The sequence below is a fragment of the Lutra lutra genome, chromosome 12 (genome assembly GCF_902655055.1).
Source record: "Lutra lutra chromosome 12, mLutLut1.2, whole genome shotgun sequence".
In the NCBI taxonomy this organism is placed as follows: Eukaryota; Metazoa; Chordata; class Mammalia; order Carnivora; family Mustelidae; genus Lutra; species Lutra lutra.
This window is the reverse complement of record NC_062289.1, coordinates 91281852-91303665: the sequence shown is the minus strand read 5'-3', so window position 1 is coordinate 91303665 and position 21814 is coordinate 91281852. Positions and strand designations below refer to the sequence as shown.

General features: G+C 49.6%; 1 protein-coding gene across 4 annotated transcripts in view; it reads left to right on the top strand.

Moving 5' to 3' along the window:
* KSR2 (kinase suppressor of ras 2) overlaps positions 1–21814 on the top strand; it is a 416724-nt gene that overhangs the window by 363335 nt on the left and 31575 nt on the right. For all 4 annotated transcript variants that reach the window (XM_047698076.1, XM_047698073.1, XM_047698075.1 and 1 more), the window contains one exon: positions 21136–21232. In XM_047698076.1, coding sequence (XP_047554032.1) covers positions 21136–21232 — 97 coding nt within the window. The remainder of the gene's footprint in view (positions 1–21135; positions 21233–21814) is intronic.

Here is a 21814-nt window from a genome sequence, read left to right as displayed (position 1 = left end):
TTGCCTTTAATCAAAAGGCTTGTCCCTGAATCCCTTTCAAAAGCACATTTCTTTTCTTCTAGGTGTTCAAAAGACCCAAAGGGGCACTGAGCAGGGAACAGACCAAGTATCTTCAAAGGCAAGGAACGGGTCCCAGCCATCTTCAGACTTTCCCCAGCTGAGACCCAGTCCCTCCCAGGCCGTTATTAGTGCGGCCTCTTGGGACTGTGGAGGCACAGATCAAGGGTTTTCAGTGGGCTTGTTTGGCATTTTTGTAGACCATGGAGGTGTGTCCTGGCATGCCCATCACCAGAGTCTGATCTCTTTCTGAGCAAGAAGGGCTGCCTTGGACAGGCTCCCGGAACCGGAGATGCTGTGCCTTCGCCTGATGGATTATTCTGTCTTGTTAATAAACTGCTATTTCTTGGGCTTAGCTGGGCCTGTCCCCCCCTTCCTCCTGCAGGAACTCTGCCTTCTCTGGCTTCCCTGCCCTGGCCCCTCTTCCTCTCCAGCTTTCAGCCTTGGTGCTGGGACATCCCTAGGGCTTAACTCACTCACCCAGCTACAGAATATCGAGGTGGAAAACGGGTGCTGTTGACATGGCATCTGGAGGGATGGGCATTCCATCTTGTGCTGAATTTGGCAAGGAAAAGGCATGGGAAAAAAGGAAACAAGAATTCAAGCACTACTTCTGCTATGACCTTAGGCAAACTTTAACCTTTCTGGCTCCTAGTCTGCTTGTTTGTGGAATGATTTGAACATTACCTACTTCATCTTTATCTGGGTCATTTATCTCCTTGGCTGGGACTTGTTGGCCTCAGCTGAATACTTAGGAGTGAAGGACCACTCATCCACCCACCCACCCATCCACCCACCCATTTGTCAATCCATCTATCCATCTTCTCATCAGTTCATCCATCCATTCACCCATCCATTCATCCATCCATCCTCCATCCATCCTCCATCCATCCATCATCCATCCTCCATCCATCCATCCATCCATCCATCCATCCATCCATCCATCATCCATCCATCATCCATCCGTCCATCCATCATCCATGCATCCATCCGTCCATCTTCTAATCAATTCATCCACCCCTGTCATACCCCTGCCCCACTTTACCCATTCAACATCTGCCACCCTTCCTTCCCTCCTCCCATCCAACATTCACCTGTCTTCCCCATCCATCATGCATCTGCTCAAGCACCCCTTTTCCTACCAACTCATCCTCCCACCTATCTATTCCTGTGCCCGTCCAGCCACTCATGTAATGATCTAGCCTTCTAGCCATTCAGCAAATGGTTGCTGAGAGCCCATTAGGCACTGGTAGGTGCTGGGAATGAGCTGTTGGAGCTTTCCTCCTGAGGCCTGATGGAGTCAGAGAGTGTGGCATAATTAAAGCCAGCTCCTTGGAGCAAAGCAAGATGACAGGGTAGGGTGGGGAGCGTCCATAGATGGGAATTGCAGTGGACTGCACGCCCATGGAAATGAACAGTGGGTGGCACATTCCCAGATATGAAAAGAAAACAGACCGTCCAAACAAAAAACCAGGCAGCAAGCCTGAAAGACCCAGAACCATCTCTGCCTCCTGTTTCCTTGCCTTTGGTTTCATTTTTATGGACTTCCGTGCTGGTGAGCATGGAAGCCGAGACCCTGGAAAAAGATGGAGGAAGAGAGGGTGGTCTTGGGTGGTCGGGGTGGGGAGGAAAGATGCCGACTTAGTAGGCTCCGAAGTGGCTTAGCGTATTTTCCAGAGGTTGGAGGTGGGGAGGGGAACCAACGGCAGGGCTGTTGCCTGTCTATTTTACACCCCATTAACTCCCAACTTGTAATAATTTATCAGTGGCAGGCTGGAGTTTACTTATTCATTATTTATAGGGAAAGAGTTTGCTAAGCAAATCAGCAGTTCAAATAAGATCACAGAGGGGTAGATTTAACCCACTCAAGAAAACCGAGCCCTGTCTACAGGCAGATGGAGCTGCTGGGGACAGACAGACACCCGCTGGCCTTAAATGGTGCCTGCCTTGCGATTCCAGAAACTTTCCCTTTATCTCTAAGTGTCCCTTCTCTAAGGAACACATCTCCTCCCCTTCCCTGCCCTATCCAGCCCAATCTGGGCAATTGTCTCTGTCACATTTCAGTATTGCAGTAAAAGCCTTCAGTCAACCCTACTAAGAGTATCTTTGGGGGTCAAGTATCAAAACCAGGTCCCTTGAGCTCCTTTCCCTGTGTAAGATGGATGGCCATGGTTTTCTTCAAATGTCCTAAAGATCTCCGGTCCTTTCATGTAAGGACGTCCTCTTGGACTTGAAGTTGGGACACCTTCTTTCCTCCCTGGGTGCTGGATACTGACAGATCCTGTAGGATGGGCTTTGTGATCTCGATGCCACAGAGATGCTTCAAGCAGTAGATAAAGCCAGACAGTGTTCTGGGGCACCGGGGTGGCTCAATGGGTTAAGCCTCTGCCTTTGGCTCGGGTCATGATCTCAGGGTCCTGGGATCGAGCCCCACATCGGGCTCTCTGCTCAGTGGGGAGCCTGCTTCTCACTCTCTCCCTCCCTCTGCTTGTGCTCTCTCATCTCTAAAAAATAATTTAAAAAACCAGACCATGTTTTGCAAACAAAAGAATTTCAGAACAGATGTGAGGGGGCAGATCGTTTTTTTGATGAAAGTCAATGAAAATGAGAGGATTGGGGGGTGGGTTGTCCTTTATTGGGTCAAAATGAGTGGTTTCGTTTTTTCTAGTAGTTCTGAAACTTGACTTAACATTAGGATTATCTGCGAAGCTCTTTATTTTATTTTTTTAAGATTTTTTTTTTAAGATTTTATTTATTTGAGAGAGAGTGGAGAGCACAAGTGGGGAGAAGGGCAGAGGAGGAAGGAGAAGCAGGCTCCCCACTGAGCAGGGAGCCCAACTCAGGGCTCAATCCTAGGACCTCAGGATCGTGACCTGAGCTGAAAGCGGTTGCTTAACTGACTAAGCCACCCAGGGGCCCCTGGGGAGCTTTTTAAAATTTGATTTTTATTGGTGATGTTGGGAAGGTTCTGATGCAAAGGTTTTGGGGTGGGGCCTGGATGTCCTTTTGTTTAAGCTCTCCCTGTAATTCTGTCCTGGAACCAGGATTAGGAACCACTGTACAATTCCCAGATGAGCCATGTCAGACTTCTCCCCAAGCCCATCCCCAATCACAAGAGCACTGTGACAGGGACCCTGGAGTCTTAACCTCCTGGCTTCTCTGTTCTCTTAAAAGGGCAGATTGTGTCTTAGTTATCAGAGTCGTTGAGAAGAATAAATGTCAGAGCACAGGTAAAGCACATTTCTTTGATGCCCCACGGCACACCTTGGGCTTGACAATTGGTGGCTGACATCACTGTTGTTACCTCTTAGGGGCTGGCTAATACAGTCTCAGCTACAAGTAGCTTTTGGGGTTCCTTGGGGCAAAGCTCAGAGACGAAATTCAGTTTCCAAAGAGCAGCCAATGTTGTGTTGATATATAGGAACTGTTCTTATGAGAAGACTGGGAATCGTAACAGTAAGGGGAATTACAATTTGTCGGGTACTTCCTAGGGACAAGGGCTCCTGCTAAAGCCTTTACTTGAATGATTTGGGGGTCCTCTTCTAGCTCTCCTCCTGAAGCAGGTATAACTCTTATTCTCATTTTATAGACAAAAGACCCAAGGTCAGAGCCCTCCAGGGAGGAGGCAGGGAGGCCGGGAGTGGAGGCAAAGCAGCCTCCCAGCCTCTGCACTGTGAGCTGGGGAGGAGATGGGTAGAGACCACGGTGGTCCTACCCGGGATGGTTAGGGGTGTGTCTTGGCTCATCCAGGTTCTGCCGTAGCAAAGAGGCCATTCTCACGCGTTGTCTTTTCAAGAGAATCTAGACCTGGCTTCTAGTCCAGGCTCCCTGACTCAGTGCCGAGGGTGCTCAGGCAATCCGTCCCCTTCTCTGAGCCTCTGTTTCCTCCCTGTAAAATGGGGATGATCAGACTACAACGGGGTTATGTGAAGGATCTGGAACAGTGCACGTGGGGAATGCCAGTGAAAGGCGGTGATCTGTCAGCCGCACTGTTTCTCTTGGGGATTGCACAGACCACAACACTTCTCACTTCGCTGTGCATCCTTGGGCACCTCCCCTCTCTGTGCCCCTCCTTCCTTGCTCTGCACAGTGAGGACAACATAGTCCCCTCCTGATCAGGGGGTTGTTAAGAATGAAAGTATGCCCAGTATTCAGATGCTTAGACCAGCACAGGGCATAGCTGAGTGTTAGCTGTTGCTACTGTTGTTCTCATGAATATATTCCTAATTCATTTGTTTGTTTCTTTCTTTCTCTTTGGGCTAAAATGTAAGTTCCACGAGGGCAGAGAGATGGCTTTTAACCTATTACCTAAAACAGTAGCTGATGCCATAGTCGTGCTGAGTAGATCCATGAAGGAGTGAATGAGTGAAGGAATGAATATTAGCTTCCAGGGAGCCCACATGTCTCTTAGGGCAGGGTGGGGTCTGGCTGTTCCACCGCAGCAGATGTCCCTCAGCTCTGACATGGTGTGATGTGACTTGGGAACCCAGCCCTGGCTGAGACTGTGCCCACCTGTCTATTTTACCTCCTCCTTTATTTTTTTTTTTAAGATTTTTATTTATTTACTTGACAAGCAGAGATCACAAGTAGGCAGAGAGGCAGGCAGAGAGAAAGGAGGAGGAAGCAGGCTCCCCACGGAGCAGAGAGCCCGATGCGGGGCTCGATCCCTGGACCCTGGGATCATGACCTGAGCCGAAGGCAGAGGCTTAACCCACTGAGACACCCAGGTGCCCCTTACCTCCTCCTTTAGAAGAGATGGCCGTTCCCTGAGGCACCCAGATGTGATTCCTGGCACTGCCCTGGTCCTCCCTTACCTGTCACTCTGGTGATTATTTGTATGAAGGCGATTGCCCATTTGGGCTCCAGAAGTCCACAAGAGCAGTAACTGGCCCCCTGGCCCCAGGAGCAGTCTTGGGCTCCCTTTGGGTGGTTACAAGGGACGAGGGTCACATGAAGAGGCCAGAGTGGCAGTAGGTAGGAGGAGCCATGTCACATGGGACAAGGTTTCATCATTCTGCTAAGGAGGATTCTAAAAGGATTTTTTTTGAGAGAGTGAGCACAAGCAGTGGGAGGGAGCAGAAAGAGAGGGAGAAGCAGACTTCCCCGCTGAGCAGGGAGCCTGGGTTAGGGCTCGATCCCAGGACCCTGAGATCATGACCTGAGCCAAAGGCAGACACTTAACCGACTGAGACACTCGGGCACCCCTCTAAAAGGATTTTTATCAGGGCAGCAGATGGGGTGCCTAATGTGGTCTCCCTTTTGAGTCCCAAAGCTCATTCCCTGGCTGTGTGCAGAGGAGGTTGGAGGTAGCGAAGGAGGAAGGTCAGTGAGAGACCACTGGGGTTCACCAACCAAGAAGGGCTCTTAGAACTTCCTGACAGCAGTGGGAGGTCTCCTTGGTCCCCATCACCCCAATGATATTGGGACAATGTCTGAATGATAGCTGATAGTCTCCCCTTCCGCCTTCTCTGCTCCTCTGCCCGAAACCCTCCTCCACAGCTGCCCCTTCCCTACACAGCAGGCTCTGCCTCCTCCTTTGTGCCCACCTCACCATGTGTGACCTGAGTCAGACCAGGGTCTTGTCACACCTTCCTCCTCTACTGCACCAGAAGACACGGGACATACTGGATGTTCTTGAGTCATGTGACCTACCCCAGAGTCTAACCCTCAGCCTGTGACCCAGGAGACTGTTACCTATCTGTTCTATGGATTCATGCCTTGGGTGGTTACTTAAAGGGAGAGAGGAAATGAACGCACTGTTAATTGTTTCTAATCCTTATAAGGAAGAGCAGTATTTTCACTGGTACTCTCTCTGTGCCAGGCACAGCGGTAAGCTCTTTAGATGAATTGTTTAATTTTCAGAATAGTGAGTTCGGCTCATTAAATCCAGCTTATGGATGAAATAAACAGAGGTTCAGAAAGATGAAACAACGTGTAGTGGTAGAGGCCGGGTTCACATCTGGGCATTTCCTTAACAATTCACAAGGATGATACCGTCACCCTTATTTTGCAGATAAGGAAGCGAGGCTCAGAGAGGTTCGGTCCCGTGCCTCTATTACTTGACTAGGAAGCACTTGGGAGCCCACGGGCCGTCTCTGGGCCTCTGTCCAGCTCCTCCTCTTGCGGGAGAGAATCTGAGGTCTGCTTGTCCGCTTTTCCCCTGGAAAGGCCCCCACACTGGGTTCTCTTCTCTCCTCTCCCGTGTGGTTTTTGAAGCCACCGTGGGCGGGGACAGTCAGGTTCGTGGACACCATGGGGCTGTTCTGACCCTGAGAAGATGGTGTCCTGAAGCAAACAGACCGTTGTGCACCAAGCAAGGACAGAAGCTGCAACCTGAAACTGACAAGTCAGGGGAAAAAACAACAACAACAACAATGTTTGCTAAGTGGGAAAAGAGGGGATATTGGCTGGGAAGAGAAATGTCATTTTCAGGCTGCCAAAAAGAGTGTTAACATATGATCTAGAAAACCGATAAAATCCATAGTCTAATTCTTCTGGGCTGCCTCGTTGAGATAATTTACGAAATCACATCTGAGAGCCTTGACATTTAGCTTCTAATTTTGATAGAGATGATGTTTTGTTGGCCCAATAGGGTGGCATGTGTGTCAACTTCAAAGGCTCCTTCCTAGTTACAAACATTCTAAACCTGTGTCCCCAGTCAAAATCGTTAGAAATGGCTTTGTTAGTCATTAATGTATGTGTTTCTTCGATTCTTATCCACCCAGCAGAGACAAGAAACTAGTATTATACCATGTAGGAAGAGTGGAAACACGGGCGTGGGCAGGGTATGGTGGGAACTCACGGAGAGGGAAGATGGGCTATTTCTTGATGAATAAGACCTTTTGAAGAAGTGGGGGATGGAGGGAAGGGCGTTCTTGGTGGAGGGATGGTGGGCTCAAAAGCAAGCAAGAAAGAAGGTGCCACATTTAAAAAAGTATCGATTGTTCTTTGGATTGGAATAAATGGTGCCAACTGATGGGGGGCGGGGTATGGTCAGTCCCAAAGTCTAAGGCATCTGGACCCTCAGGGATGAGTAATCATAATACTAAGAGTAGAGATTTTTGAGCCCTAACGCATGCCAGGCACAGTGCTGAACAGACATGGTGCTACTTGATGTTACTGAATGCTCACAGCCAACCACGGACGTGAATTTGATCACTCATCACCTTTCCATAGATCAGGCTCGGTCTTCGTCCATTTGAGCCGCCCTAACAAAATACCATAGAATGAGGGGCTTAGAAATGGGCATTTATCTTTCAAGGTTCTGGAGGCTGGCAAGTCCGAGATCAGCACACTGCCAGATTTCGCGCTTAGTGAGAGCCTGACTCTCGGTTCACAGAGGACTGTCTCATCCCTGCCACTGCTTGGGATAGAAGGGACAAGGGAGCTCTTTGGGATCTCTTTGATAAGACATCAATCCCATTCTCATGACCTAATCACCTCCCAAAGGCCCCACCTTCAAATGTCAACTGGAATTTGGGGGCGGGCACAAGCATTCGGCCTCGAGCAGGCTCCAGGAAGTTTCTGTTCCTTGTCCAGGGCTTCCTGGGTGTAAACCACAGAGGCACAACTCAGCGTAAGCAGGAGGCCGTGGAGGGCTGATGAAACTCACAAAGACATGGGAGTAGAACGTCTGGGCTCTGGTCTTAGGGAAGGGGGGCAGCATCACTGCATACCAGCTCCAGGTTTGGATTAAACCCTGAGCCTCTCCACTGTACAATGTCACCAACTCTACCCACGTGTTCGCAGTGTGCTTGCGATGGTGCAATTGACCGCTCCCGCACTGGCAGACGGGATGGTATAGAGGCCGGCCTGACCTCTGGGCTCTGGCCCTGAGCTGTGTAGAGTGAGTGGTCTGGCTGATCCTAACTCTTTGTATAGAGTCCCAGCCCCGGGCCTGGGCATTCCCTCCTACTGGCCTCCCTAGAGCATCTCAAAGTGCATGCACCTTATGTGCTGAGTTGGCTGGACCCTTGCATGCTAAGATCTTTGCATCTCTGCCCTAGAGGCTTTGCAGATAGAAGTTGGGGATTTAAGGAGGCCTGAGAGGGCAAGATTACCCGGCAAATGTCGGGAAGGAATTCTCTTGGTGCCCCAGTTAAGAGCTTAAGGGGGGGAAAAAACCCCAAATGAACTTGAGTGATGATTTTTGGCCGTCTCTGAGAAATTGGCACAAACTTACATTTTGTTTGTGCACCTTCTAAATTGGGTTTTGGGGAATGACAGGACTTTGAATTGAAACAGATTACCAAGGTGAGGCTTGGTGACTAATGGAAATATTTGTAATAGGATTACATGGAGTTTTCATCTTTCCCATGAAGATGCAACATTGTCACACGGCCACCTTTCAGGGCACGGAACCTCTGTTTTTAATCTCTCTGGACGTTTATTTGCTGTTTTAAATGATTGAGAGGTGAGGTCACATCCCTGGGGTGACTTGCTTTCTATCTGTGAGAAGCAGGAGAAAGCTATTAACAAAAACATGAAATTGAATCTCAGTGAGCACAGGTTCCCATTCGCCTCTGCTTCTTTGAAACCACTCGCCTGCCCAGTTACGTACAAATGGAGGCATCTGTGGGCATTTGGAAGAGAACCGTGTTCCTTCGGCGCCAAGAAGAACGCAGCTTCCAAAGCAGAGACCGGTTTTCCCCGGTGATGTTTGCTGTGCAGGGGTGACCCTGGCCAGAGTCTCCTGTTTTTCATGTTGCCGTTGTCTCTTTCATGCCCGTCGTATGCCCTCACTCCTGCTGTGGCTCTGTGATTCAGTACTGTATGGGGCTGGTGGTGCCCATCCTGTGTCCTGGGAAACCCTGATTCACTTAATCCCTAACCTGCAAACCTCCGCCTCCTGCCTATTACCTATGAACCGGGAGCTCTGGTCAGGAGAGGATAGGACTTGTGCACAGGGACAGTCAACCCTGACAGCTCCGTGACTTACTCAGAAAGTTCACCTCTCAGTCACGTAGGGTGTGCTCTAGTTTGGGCAATGCTGCCGGAGGGCTCCCTTCCACAAAGTCCCTCAGCAGGGGACTATCCTATCATCTAAAGAGAGATAATAGATGGGCTTCTCTGCATCCCAACCAGGAAGTGACAGGTGTCACGTTTCACGGGCCGGAAGCAGTCAGCTGGTGATGCCTCACTGCAGAGAGACCGGCAGTGTGGTCTCCCATAGGGCTTGGAGGGAGCAACACGGAACAGACTTCAGAGAACACATGACGTGTCTCTTCCCTGCACATTCTCTAATTTAATCCTCCCAGACCTGTGAGGCAGAGTCTGGCTTGTCCATCCGCATTTTTTTTAAGTGATGTGCCCAAAAGCTTAAGAGCCCCCAGACCTGGGGCACCTGGGTGGCCCAGTCGGTTGAGCATCTGACTGTTGGTTTCAGCTGAGGTCGTGATCTCAGGGTCGTGAGATTGAGCCCTGCTTCGGGCTCTGTGTTCAGTTCAGAGTTTGGGATTCTTTTCTCCTTCCTCTCTCCTCCTCCTTCTCTCTCTCTCTCTCTCTCAAATAAATATATAAATAAATAATCTTTTAAAAGATAAGAGCACCCGGGCTGGACGTGGAACTCTGTTCTGCCCACCTGCAAGTTCAGAGGTCCTAGCCACAAGATGCTCTTGCCTCTCTGATGCGTTCTCTGTCCCCTCCATTCTCTTTTTCTGTTGCCACCCACAAAAGGAATGCTTACACCCAGCGCATTCCCCGGTCTCTAGATCTGTCTCCATCCCTCTTGGTGTCATGAAATGGTAGCTCAAGTTCATTTCTGCCCGAGTCGTCGCTCCAGCAGTGCTGCCCATCCAGCCTGCCTCCAATCCCCTCGGTGTTCTGCCTTTATCTAAAAAGCTTCCAGTGCCAAGGACACAGTGCTCTTCGCTGTCAGGCTGGCAGAGGCGTGTGGTTGTAGAAATGGGGCGGGGGGCATTTCACAGACCTGACGGACAGGTCTGTGAAATCAGGAGGTTTTCCTCTTCCCCCACAATGGGACTCCTCTACCCCTCGGCCAAGACAGCAGCAAGAAACAAGTGGGGATTTTTTGTAAACTTCTAATTTTCTTTCTTTTTGGAATAACTGTATTGATTGTATTTCCATATCTCCTTAAATTTGCTCATTGACAGGATCTATACAGCTCAGTAGTTTTTAGTATATTTGCAAAATTGTGCAGCTATCCCCACATCTAACTGTAGACGCTTTGCCCACAGTCGCTCCCTACCCCCACCCTCTTCAGTCGCCAGCCCCTCGCAACCAGAACTTCCGTCTTTCAGACCAAGAATCCACGTTTTTACTGGAACATTTCAAAGGCCAAGGGAAATGCAGACACAGAGCACCTTCTGAGCGGCGGGAGAGGCCGTGGCCAGTTGTGAGGTTGGCAGGGCCATCCTTGCAGGGCTCTCTCCGACACCAGTCTCAGAAACACACCCAGCGATAACACAGACATGCACATAAATGCCAAAATGCCCGCACACATATACACGGGTCACAGACATAACTACGCATGCACGTGTGTCCTGCCTCTACGCACCCACATGCGCGCGCGCGCATGCTCTCTCACACACACACACACACACAGATTCACTCATATGTATACACACATACTCATGAGGACCTCAGACTATGCACATGGAGGGGCACTGGCTCCCATAGAAACAAGACTATACATGCATACATGTGGGTACACGTGGACGTATGTCATGCCTGTGGCTCTTGATTCAGCAGCAGTGACCCACTGTGTGGCGGCAAGGGATCAGTGATTTCCTCCGTGGTCACCCTATGCAAACCAGTGATCTGTAAAGCAATTTGGGATTTGCTGCGCTCAGAACACTGGTCCGGCTCATCTAGCGCCCCGGGGGTCCCCTGGGAAGGCTCTGGAGGGGAGCGGTCGGAGGAGTCAGGAAGGGATTATGGAGAAGAAGCCACAGGAGACTCAAATATACATTCCAGGGCCCTGACTTGATATGCGCGTCCATGTTTGAGTCCCGGCACATCGGACCCGGGTGTGTCTTCCCCTGGAGCCTCCTCCTGTCCAGCAGGCAGGGTAGGTGGCAACAGGCAGCCCAGCCTGTCACCACTGCTGAGTCACATGGGCTGGCATGTAAGTTCCTGGCTTGCGTGTGTGTTGACCCAGTTCTCCCTTCTTCCTCATCAGCCCAACTGAACCCCGAGCAGAGCCCTGTCCCCGCACCTGTGACACTTGCGGACATTCTTGTGTGGTGTCTGCCTTGCCGTCTGGACTCAGTAGCCCCACACCTAGTGTGGGAGCGCTGGCTCACACGCACAGACGGGTGAATGGTTAAACCAGTGGAAAATACGCTTGACCTTAACCGCACCGAGTTCCCAATGCAAAAGGAGAATGAGTCAGGTTTGTTCAACTCTGTCTAGTTCTAGTGGCCCAATTTCTGTTGACCCATCCCAGTTTCTTAGAAGAAGGGTGAACAATTCTTTTCTGTAAAGTGCCAGACAGTGAATTAAAAAAAAATTTTTTTAATGTTTATTATTTTCAGAAAGTAAATATTCTTAGTTTTGCCATACGGTCTCTGTGATGGGTACTCAACTCTGGCATTTTAGCAGAAAAGCATCTATAGAACAGTGCGCAAACAAGGGTGTCACTATGTTCCCACAAAGCAGCATTTACTGGGTATTTACTCTCCCAAGCCCGTGTGTCTATGGTCTCCCAAACTCTCTGCGAACCCCTGACCTAGAGCCCTGCCAACAATGAGCTCATTGGGTGTGTGCTGGGGCATCCCATTCTCAAGAAAGGGAGAGGCAGTGGAAAGGGAGCTTCGGGCAGACTGGACCCAGATTCTGTGCCATGTCCTGGATGTGAAGAATCCCGGGCTAGTCATTCATTCCCTTGAGGCTTTGGTTACTCATCTGGAAAGTGGGAAGATGAACAATTCTCCCACAGGGCTCTGGTGAGGCTTGTCTCGGGAGCTTGGACAGTGTCCGTTCCCTCTTTCTTCAGTCCTTTCTACTTCCCAAAGAGGCTATGCAGTTCAGTGGCTAAGAACAAGACGCTGGTGGCAGACAGATGGGGGGTAGCTAGTTCTGCTTTGCAGGTGTCCTCTGCACGAGCCTAGCAAGTGACTTGACTCACTGAGTCTCAGTTTTCCCATCTGAAATAGGAGTGGCACTTCCCTAATAAGGTTGAGGTTGGGAGTGCATCTCTAGGTGACCCTTCAATGACATGGGTTTGAACTGCACAAATTCACTTATACACAGACTTGTTTCTAGAAATACAGTACAGCAAATGTATTTTCTTTGTGGGTCTCTCAATGCCTTTTCTCTAGCTTACCTTAAAAAAAAAAGATTTATGTATTTGACAGAGAGCACAAACGGAAGGAGTGGCAGGCAGAGGGAGAGGGAGAAGCAGACTCCTCACTGAGCAGAGAGCCCGACATGGGGCTCCATCCTAGAACCCTGGGATCCTGACCTGAGCAGAACGCAGACACTTAACCGACTGAGGCACCCAGGTGCCCCTCTAGCTTACCTTATCATGAGAATGTGTATATAATACATACAGCATACAAAATATGTGTTAATCGACTTTATGTGTGACCCGTGAGCCTTCCAGTCAGTTAGGTTTTGGGGGAGTCAAGAGTTACATGAGGATTTTCAACTGCGTTGGGGGTCGGTGCCCCTAACCCCCATGTCATTAAAGGGTCAGCTGTAGTTAAGATCATTTCTGTCAAACGCTTAGCAGAGCACTTTTGGGAAGGTTCTCAGCGAATGGTATTCTTGATTCTTAGGAAGCAGCTTGGCTCTGGGGCTGCAAACACAGAATTTAGCCTCAGGCAGATCTGGGGGTTCAAGCCTGGCTGTGCCACTTGAAGCCCTCGTCTTGGGAAATTCCATTTTCCTCTGTGTCCCCATTTCTTCCATGAAGGGGGTGGACCAGTCATCTGTAACGTGAGTCTATAGCCTGAATTCTAGAACTTTCTATACATGTTCCCTTACATCATGGCCAGGTGGTGCCGCCCTGAGGTCTGTCTCCTGGGAAGATAGCATTCTCCCATCCCCCTGCTGTTTCCTCTCCCCATCTTCCCATCTCTCTGCACCCACTTGGGCCCCAGGGCCCTGTGGGCAGAAAGGACACAGTGGAGTGATGCATACCACACATTGTCTGCCCCTTCTTTTACAGGACACACAGTTACTTTAAAAACTCAAATCGTTGACTCTGCCTTCTTCCTTAGGGGTTGAGCTTTTCCAGGGAGAGAATATCACTGGGGCTTCAGGTAAGAACCAGTCACAGGCTGTGTGCCCAGCAGGTGCGGACCCCTTTGCAGAGGACAAGGCTCAAAAAACCATTCCTGCATTGAACGAATCACAGCCTGACAGCCTTCTGAGCAAGGCCAAGGCTGAGCTGCTCAGGGCATGGATACGGTTCACACCATCCTTCCTCATTTCAGTCCGTGGCCGGCTCAGTATTTTCCAAACTGTCTAGAGGATGAACATGCATCTGGTTTCATGGCAGTCTGACTCAGAGGAGCCTTTTTTTTTTCCCCCTTTTCTCTCATTTAACAAAAGTACCATGTGTTTATTGGGAGAAAAATTAGAAAAGAGAGATAAGCTGCAAGGGGGGGAAAAAACACAACCTTGTAAAGCTCTTAATCCCACTACCTAGATATAACCATGCTGACACCTTGGAATCTGTCCTCTTGGTTTTTTAATGCATATAAATTAGGTGGTATTCATATACATTTTAAAAATGATAATTCAGTTTACCATTCAGCTTTTAAAAAAAAAAAAAAAAGTGTTTCTGGTCAGGGAGCTCAAGAACAGATATGTTTCGGTATCCAGCCCCAGAAGGCAGGGCCGGTGGTCAGTGTGGTCTTCTGGTACCTTGCACAGACAGGGAGTAGGCAGCTTTGTCGCTGACTGGCTCTGGCTTGGCTATCATAGTCTGCTTCAGAAAGTTCTGCCCTGGTGCCTAATACAGCTCTCCTCCCAGCTCCAGTGGGTGATGGGAAGAAGGAAGGGGGTCGGACCATGTGTTCATTCATTCACTCATTCCCGGAGCATTTCTAGAGCCCCTCCCCTGGGCCTAGCCAGCTGTGTGCTGCAGGGGTGCACCCAGGAGCTCTGAAGAACCCCCTCAAATGGCCCAGCCCTCTTCAGCTGGCTTTCCACCTGGCAATATAGGAGGTCATGATAAAAGTTTCTTTCTAAAATACACTTACTTTTTTTCAAGTCAGTGCATCCAAAAGAAACTACTAGCAAGTGATAAGTAAAGGAAGGTGGCTGATCTGGCAAAAATCTTGTGGTGGTTCTGGAATGACTGCCATGAGATGCACAGTCTGACCCTTAGGGGATGATAAAAGATTATGCTGCAGAGTTAGGAAGGATCATGTCCTGGGACGTCTTTGGACAAGGTCAAGAAGAACAGGTCTCGGATGGCAGCTGGACCACACAATGTGATTGGAGGCAGAGGCCCAGCTGGGCTACCATTTCCTGGAAGATCTGCCTGCAGTGAGCTGATGGCTCCTGTTTGCCCAGCAGGCTGCCCTTTCCCTTGGAGCACTCCTACCCTTGTAGAGCCCAGACCACAGAGGGCAGAATGTCACCAGAAGCATGAGGTCACGGTCAGGGCCAGGAATTCTCACTAATTGGCACAGCCCTGTCTCTGTACTCTGAAGGGCCCAGACCAGGTAGCCTTTGGCCTCTGCACATAGCAGAACTGCATCCAGTCCTAGAGAGAAAAATCCAGTAAGAGAGGGTCCAAGCTTACCTTGTCCCTCCCCACTTTTCCAAGTTTGGCAGCAGTATCAAAGGCTGGAAGGGTGTACATTAGCAAAACGTTAAGTCCTGCTTTCCTGAGCCGCTAGGCTCCTGCTTTGCATCTTCCAGTGCCTGGCCGGCCACCACCCTCTTTATCTGGCTGGGACTTGAGCCTCATGCCACCAACCTCTTACTAAATGGAACTCTATGACTCTTCATTTCCCGGATGCACGTTGTGTTAAGCCGGTGGCAAACAGCTGACATTTCTCACTCGCTTTCTGGCATTTCCCCCTTTTTAATAGGAAGCGAACCTGGCATTTTTTATTAGAAAGCCCCCGAGTCCCGAGGTTTAATATCTTCAGTGTTAGATTCATGAACAACTTGGAAGCTAAAAGCTTGCCTGTGGCTGGAATTCGACAGCACACAACTTGTCCCTTGAAGTGTGATTTATTTGCTCAAGGGAAGGGGGGAGGAACGGGAGGGGCAATTAAGTGGGTTTAGAGTTTTGAGAGGTGGGGAATGCTTAGAAGCGAGTGAACAACCAAAGGGTTGTAAATCCATTCTGACAGAATAGAGTGTTTTAAAAATAACAGCTGACTTTGAAACCAACTGCCTTGGGTCTCTCAGATCAGGCAGAGCTAAGGAATGTTTCCACCCCACTGTTTCTTCTATTTGGAAGATCAGTACTTGAGGGGGGCTCGCCCTGGGAGGTATTCTCTAGAGCCCCACTGTAGGGCCATTGCTATATCACTCAAGTGTACCAGGCTTGGTTCTACCTCAGGGCCTTTGCACTGGCTGGTCCCTCAGCCTGGAACTCTCTTCCTCCAGATTTTCACATGGCTGCCTTCTTTCTTCATTTAGCTCTTGGCATGAAGGTTGCCTCTCCTGAGGGGCTTACCCTAACCATCCTAGCTAAAGAGGCCCCCAGCCCCAGCACTCGCTGTCCAATAAATCAATTTATTTTCCCCTTAGCACTTGGGCGTCTTTGAATATCTCATCTATTTGCCTGTCTACTTATTTATTGCCTGATGTCTCCCATGGCCAGTCAGTCCCATGAGATTAAGGACCATGCCTGTCTTGCGCACACCTAGAATAGTACCACCTACCCCTAAAATACTACCATGCCCACAGTGCCACACTCACTAAATGGGTTGTGAACATTACTCTCTCTGGGCCCTAGTCAAATGAGATTGGATTTGAGTGGTGGTTCTCAAAGTGGGGTTCCTAGACCACCAGTATGAACATGACCTGGAAACTTGTTAGAAATACCAGTTCTCTGGGTCCCAACCCAGACCCCAGCCAGAGTCAGGATTTCTCAGGGTGGGACCAGTCATCTTTGTTTTAAGAAGCACCTTCCAGTTTGTGAACCAGTGGCCTCATACTTTAACACCTCTGAGGTTTCAGCAGGTGTAACTGCAGGAAGGGAAGTGGGTATGGCAGGGGAGACCGTAGGGGCCCAGTCTAGAACAGTCTAGTACATTCCAGTTTAAGACCAGGCATACCTGAAAGCCACACTCCCCTCCCTCCCACCCCTCATTCATTCACACAGGCCTGGGTCCTGCTTGGTGGTGAGAGGTTTGGAGGAGGGAAGGGAAGTGGCTGCCCCAAGGCATCTGGATTTCTCTCCCAGTCACTGTTTTGGCAGAAAGTAGCCAGTTTGGACAGAGGTCCTGGATAAGCCTTCTAGGTGGATTTATCTCGTTGTTTTTGGTAATCCTCTTTTATGCTGGTTTACAACAAAGCATCTTATACTTGGGGTGCCTTCCTGGCCAGAAGGCCCACTGGGTCACTTGGGACAGGGGTCAAAGGTCAGAATTATATGAATGAGTTGCCTGGGGTCAGGGCTGGAGAGACCTATCAGCCTGCAGGTAAAGTGGGAAATTTCCAGTCCTTGTTTTTCTTCTTGGAGAAATGTGATCATTTTGCAGAGAAAAAGAGATACCAGGGAGTGATATGTGTAGGTGTGTGTGTGTGTGTGTGTGTGTGTGTGTGTGCGCGCGCGTGCGCATGCGCTTACTGCCTCAGAACCTAGAGGGGTACTAAGTACATCCTTAAGCCACTAAAACACCTTCACCTAACTTCCAACTGACTGCCACCCAGGACAGCTGGCTCATTGATCCTCATTGCCATGGTAGTGACATTATGACTACCATTTACTGAGGGCATGTAATGTGCTGGAGTCTCGGAGAAAGTTATGGAGCAAAAGATGGGGGTTAGGGGTGCCTGGGTGGCTCAGTGGGTTAAGCCTCTGCCTTCGGCTCAGGTCATGATCCCAGGGTCCTGGGATCGAGCCCCATATCGGGCTTTCTGCTCAGCAGGCAGCCTGCTTCCCCCTCTCTCTCTGCCTGCCTCTGCCTACTTGTGATCTCTCTCTCTGTGTCAAATAAATAGATAAAATTAAAACAAAAACAAAAACAATGGGGGTTAAGACCTAAGCTCTAGAGCCAGGCTGCCTGGGTTCTAATTCTAGCTCCGCTGAACCTCTCTGAACCTCACTTTCCTTATCTGTAAAATGTGGCTGATCCAAGACTTCAGTAAGTCCAAGATGCTATCCATTACAATGTGCACCATGTGTTCATGGACTATAAAGAAAGAAGTAACAACTGTTACCTGTTCATGAATAAGACACATTCTGCTTCCAGAGATGTGAAATTTCAAGGAAATGCACGTGTTAGAATCCATGGACTATAGCAAGAATAACCATCCATGTGGGGGCTCTTGGACCTAGGCTGGCAGCTGGCACCTAGAAAAGGCTCATGCACGTTAGCTGGTGGTGTTCCAATACCCCCGTTTTACAGATGAGGAAACGGAGGTCAAAGTCACTTCCCAAGGTCACCCAGCAAGTAGTAAATGGGAGAGTCAGATTTGGATTCCCTTGCCTGTGTGTCTCTTAAGTGGCCCCAAAATCATGTCTGGTAACTGAGCGCCCACACCACGGAGGAGATGAGAAAAACGTCAGGAACAGGCTGACACCATGTCTGTCTGTATGTCTGTGTGTCTGTGAGCAGGTCCTCTGCCCCTCTGGGTCTGCATAGCATCGCCTGCAGAAATAGAGCAATAGTGTGGACCCCGTGGGGGTGCTCTGAGGATTTGTGAAGGTGACTCAGGTCCCACACATATGCTCCATAAACCTTCATCCTCCCCTCTCTTCCTTTCTCCACCTCCCACGCTGCAAGTGGCTTTTTGGGCACTGCTGTTAGCCACACAAACCCCAAGGCCAGAGCAGTTGCCAAAGATACTTGGACTGACTTGCCTGGAGTATCTGAGCCTCAGCCACCCTGGACACTTGCCTAATACCTGCTCATGCTCAGGCCTCAACCCTCTCCCTGCACCTGCTCTCCGACCGGGCTCCCAATACACACCTGGCAGGCACAGCCAGGCTGGGAGCCCCTAATTCTTCTGCAGATAATTCCTCTCGGAACTGTGTAACGAGCTTCAAAGTGGATACCTGGGGGGCTCAGTCCGTTAAGCTCAGGTCATGATCCCAAGGGTCCTGGAATCGAGTCCTACATCGACTCTCCGCTCAGTGGGGAACCTGCTTCTCCTTCTGCCTCTCTCTCATGAATAACAAAGCAGTATCTTAAAAAAAAAAAAAAGTGGATGCATGGGGTATCAGTGTTGGTTTAGATTTTCTTGTAAATTTCAACACCTGTGTATTGTGCAACCTTGCCGATTTGTTTAAAGCAAACTTTTAAAAGTATACTATAAGGCAAAATGTCAAGATCCTAAGAACACAACCTGATGAATTTCCACTATATTCACACTCCAGTACCAGCCCTCCAGTCAAACAGAACCGCCCATGCCCCCAAGGGTCACGACTACACCGACTTCTTGCACACAGGTCCATTTTGTCTGCTTTTGCGCTTTCTACATATGGAATTATTCTGTGTGAGTCTTGCGCGTCTGGCTTCTTTTGTTCAACATGGTGTTTATTTTCTTTGCCATTAGCAGCAGTTTATTGTTACATAGTATAGTAGAGACCTATATTGTTATATTGTTACATGGCTTTATCACAGTCTATCCATCTTTCTGTTGAGGAACATTTGGATTAGCTCCAGCGTGGGGCTGTTATGAATGGGTTGCTGTTAACATGGCAGTGCATTCTGGCAGATCCGTGGGTGAACACGAGTATGCATGCCTGTTGCGTACCTACTTAGAGGAGAGAATGCCGATTGGGGGTTATTTGTATATTTCACTTTGGTAGCCGTGCCAGGCTGTGATTGTACAAATTTACATCCCACCAGTGGCTGGTGGTTTCTCTAGCAGCCCCAGAAACCACAGGGTAGTGACAGAAGCATAGGTTTTAGCAGCTGCTCTTGGAGAGGAAGATGTGAGCAGAGAAAGAAGATGGGGTGGATGTTTGAAGCCTGTGACTTGTTTGTGGCCACCCTAGGAAGGAGAGTCTGGAAGTCTGGGAGCCTGGTGCGGTGATCTTTTCTGCCATATGTGGTGGGGACGGTCTTTTCTGCGCTCTGGCCTATAATGAGTGTAGGTGGGTATTCAAGAACTGAGTATCCAGGGGAGGAAATCCGCCCACGGTCTCCACCGTCCCCAATATTTAAATGTCAGTATGGTTTAATTGGCTGCACAGCCCACTCCCTCTCCCTCTCCCGCAGCAGCCATAGCAAATGTATCCCTAGGACAGCAACAGCAGGGGACAGCCTTGAGTCACCGTGGCTGCCTCCTGCCAGCTTCCTGGGCAACCTTGGACAGGTGAATCAGACTCCCTGGGAGTCCACTTCCCTGAGCATCTCAGCTTAAGGAATTGAAGAAATGAATCTTAGTCAAAGATCATGGGTAGCATTTTGGACGGATATATGGGTGGATGAGTGGATACATAGCTAGGTATATCGGCAGGAATATAATAGCTGGACAAACAGATGTGATGTGTGTGTTAATCTACAATACATATTTGCACAAGGGTGTGTGTGCCTTTGCCATTTTACTGATCATTTACTACTTCTCCTAACAGCCAGCACTTAACATATGTCAGGCACAGAGAGATGCCCGTCCCTTTACATACCTGATTCCATGTGAGTCTCCTTAATAATCTTGTAAGGCAGGAACTATTGACCCCATTTTACAGATCATGAAAATGAGGCTCAGAGAGGTTAACTCACCTGCCTGGGGTCACACAGCCACTAACCGACAAGCCAGGATTCTAACCCACAGAGTTTGACTAGGCCCCTGTTCCAACCGTTGTGCTACCCTTTCCACCAGGTGCCAGGCATTTCCCTGGCCTCTTCTCATTCAGTTCTCATAATGACTCTACAAGGTAGGTGTTCTCTTTGATAGCTGTGGAAACCGAAGCCCAGAGGGGTTAAGTAACCCACCCAAAGGCACACAGTAAAGAGCACAGCTGGGATCCAAACTGAGGTCCCTCCGCCAACAGTTCTAGCTCCAAGCACACACTCTCGGCTAAGTCCAGCACGGAACAAGGGCTTGAAAAATACTAAAGGAAGGACTACAAGTCTTAGTGATGAAGACCTAGATTAAAAGAAAAATTCAAGCCATTATTTTGAAACAAGATGGAACACGAACTTTCCTAACACCATCCCTTCCTCCTTCAGCCAACACCGATACCATGAGCCAGACGTGGTGCCAGGGGCTGGGAATGTGGTGGTGAATCTAGAAATCATTCATCCCCTCACCCGTTCCGTGACCGTGTACTGAGGGCCCGCTGCGTGTGTGTGCCAGGAACTGAGCTCACTGCGGGAGGGACAGACGGAGGGGCATGCAGGCAACTAAACGGGGAGGTGTGACCGTCACTGCATTCACGTCCTCTGTCATCTTGTCATTTATCTTCACCACTGGTCCTTGCAATGAACTCAGTGAGGCTGAAAAAGTGAGGCCCTCCATCTCAACAGGCATCTGGCATGGAGGGAGGAGTACCAGTGCTGACACGCCGCCGTCTGAAGGCTTGAATGCATCGTTGGCCGATGGTACTTGGTGGACATGAGCCACCACTTTGCTGGGGTTTTATCACTGTCCCTCAGCAGCTTCGGGCGAGCGGGAGCAGCTGCGACAAGTGGCTGGCAGAGTGCTGAGTGGGGTCTGAGGACCCCAGAAGTTGTTGGTTTATGGGCGGCTCTCCTGTGCAAGTCTGGGACAGATGGAACGTGGCGAGCCTGCCCTCTGGACTGGCTTAGCTTCTGCAGGCACCCCGGTGCCAGGGCAGGTGTGTCGTGACAGAACGTGCCCCCGCCCCGATCTGCATCCTAGAACCAGATCTGAGGTCCAGTTACAGGCTCGGTATCCGATAGGCAAACTGGTGGCACCTGCCGTCTTACTTGTCCCATCCAGCCACCATTGTGGGTCACTCGCCTTTGAACAACTGCTGATCGTTTCTTTTGTCCTTTTGCTTTCCAGCCTCTGTAAGGGACGGACGCTCTATTCTGTGGTGCGGGACGCCAAAATCGTCTTGGATGTCAACAAAACGAGGCAGATTGCCCAAGAAATTGTGAAGGTACCGTAGGGTCTGGGGCTCCCTCCTGAGATGCATGGTCTGGATTTAAAAAAAAAAAAAAAATTAGACTCAATCTGAAAAATACCAGACTGTAGGTGAGGAGGGGTTTTGCCCAGATACCACATTAGGGTTGGTCCCCCGATGTTTGGCTGCCATCTGTTGCCTCATCATGATAATTGGGCCCGTGTGTGGACCCGGGGAAGTTTGTGCAGCTAGAATCCCTTACCCCTCGGATGCTTGAATCCCCATGAGCGCTCGCCATCTCTCGCCATCTCTCTCCGCAGCTGCTAGGGAAACATCCAATTGTTGCAAGTTGTTTGGGATTAAAACAAACTGGAACATCCTGTGTTTTCTGGCAGGTGCCTCATTAGTCAGTTGACTGGGGCTTTGAGTTCCCATTGGAAGTGTCAGGACTAAGCTGTTAGAAGAGATAAAATGTGACTGCTCATAAAGGCGAAAAACCAAAAATCTAGAGACTCACCCTTGATCGAGACCTCCAGGAGACTCTCTCCTCCATGGTCTTGATCACTGACTCGTGATCCATCCCTGGAGGAAGGCAGGGGTTTCTGCACTGATACGGGT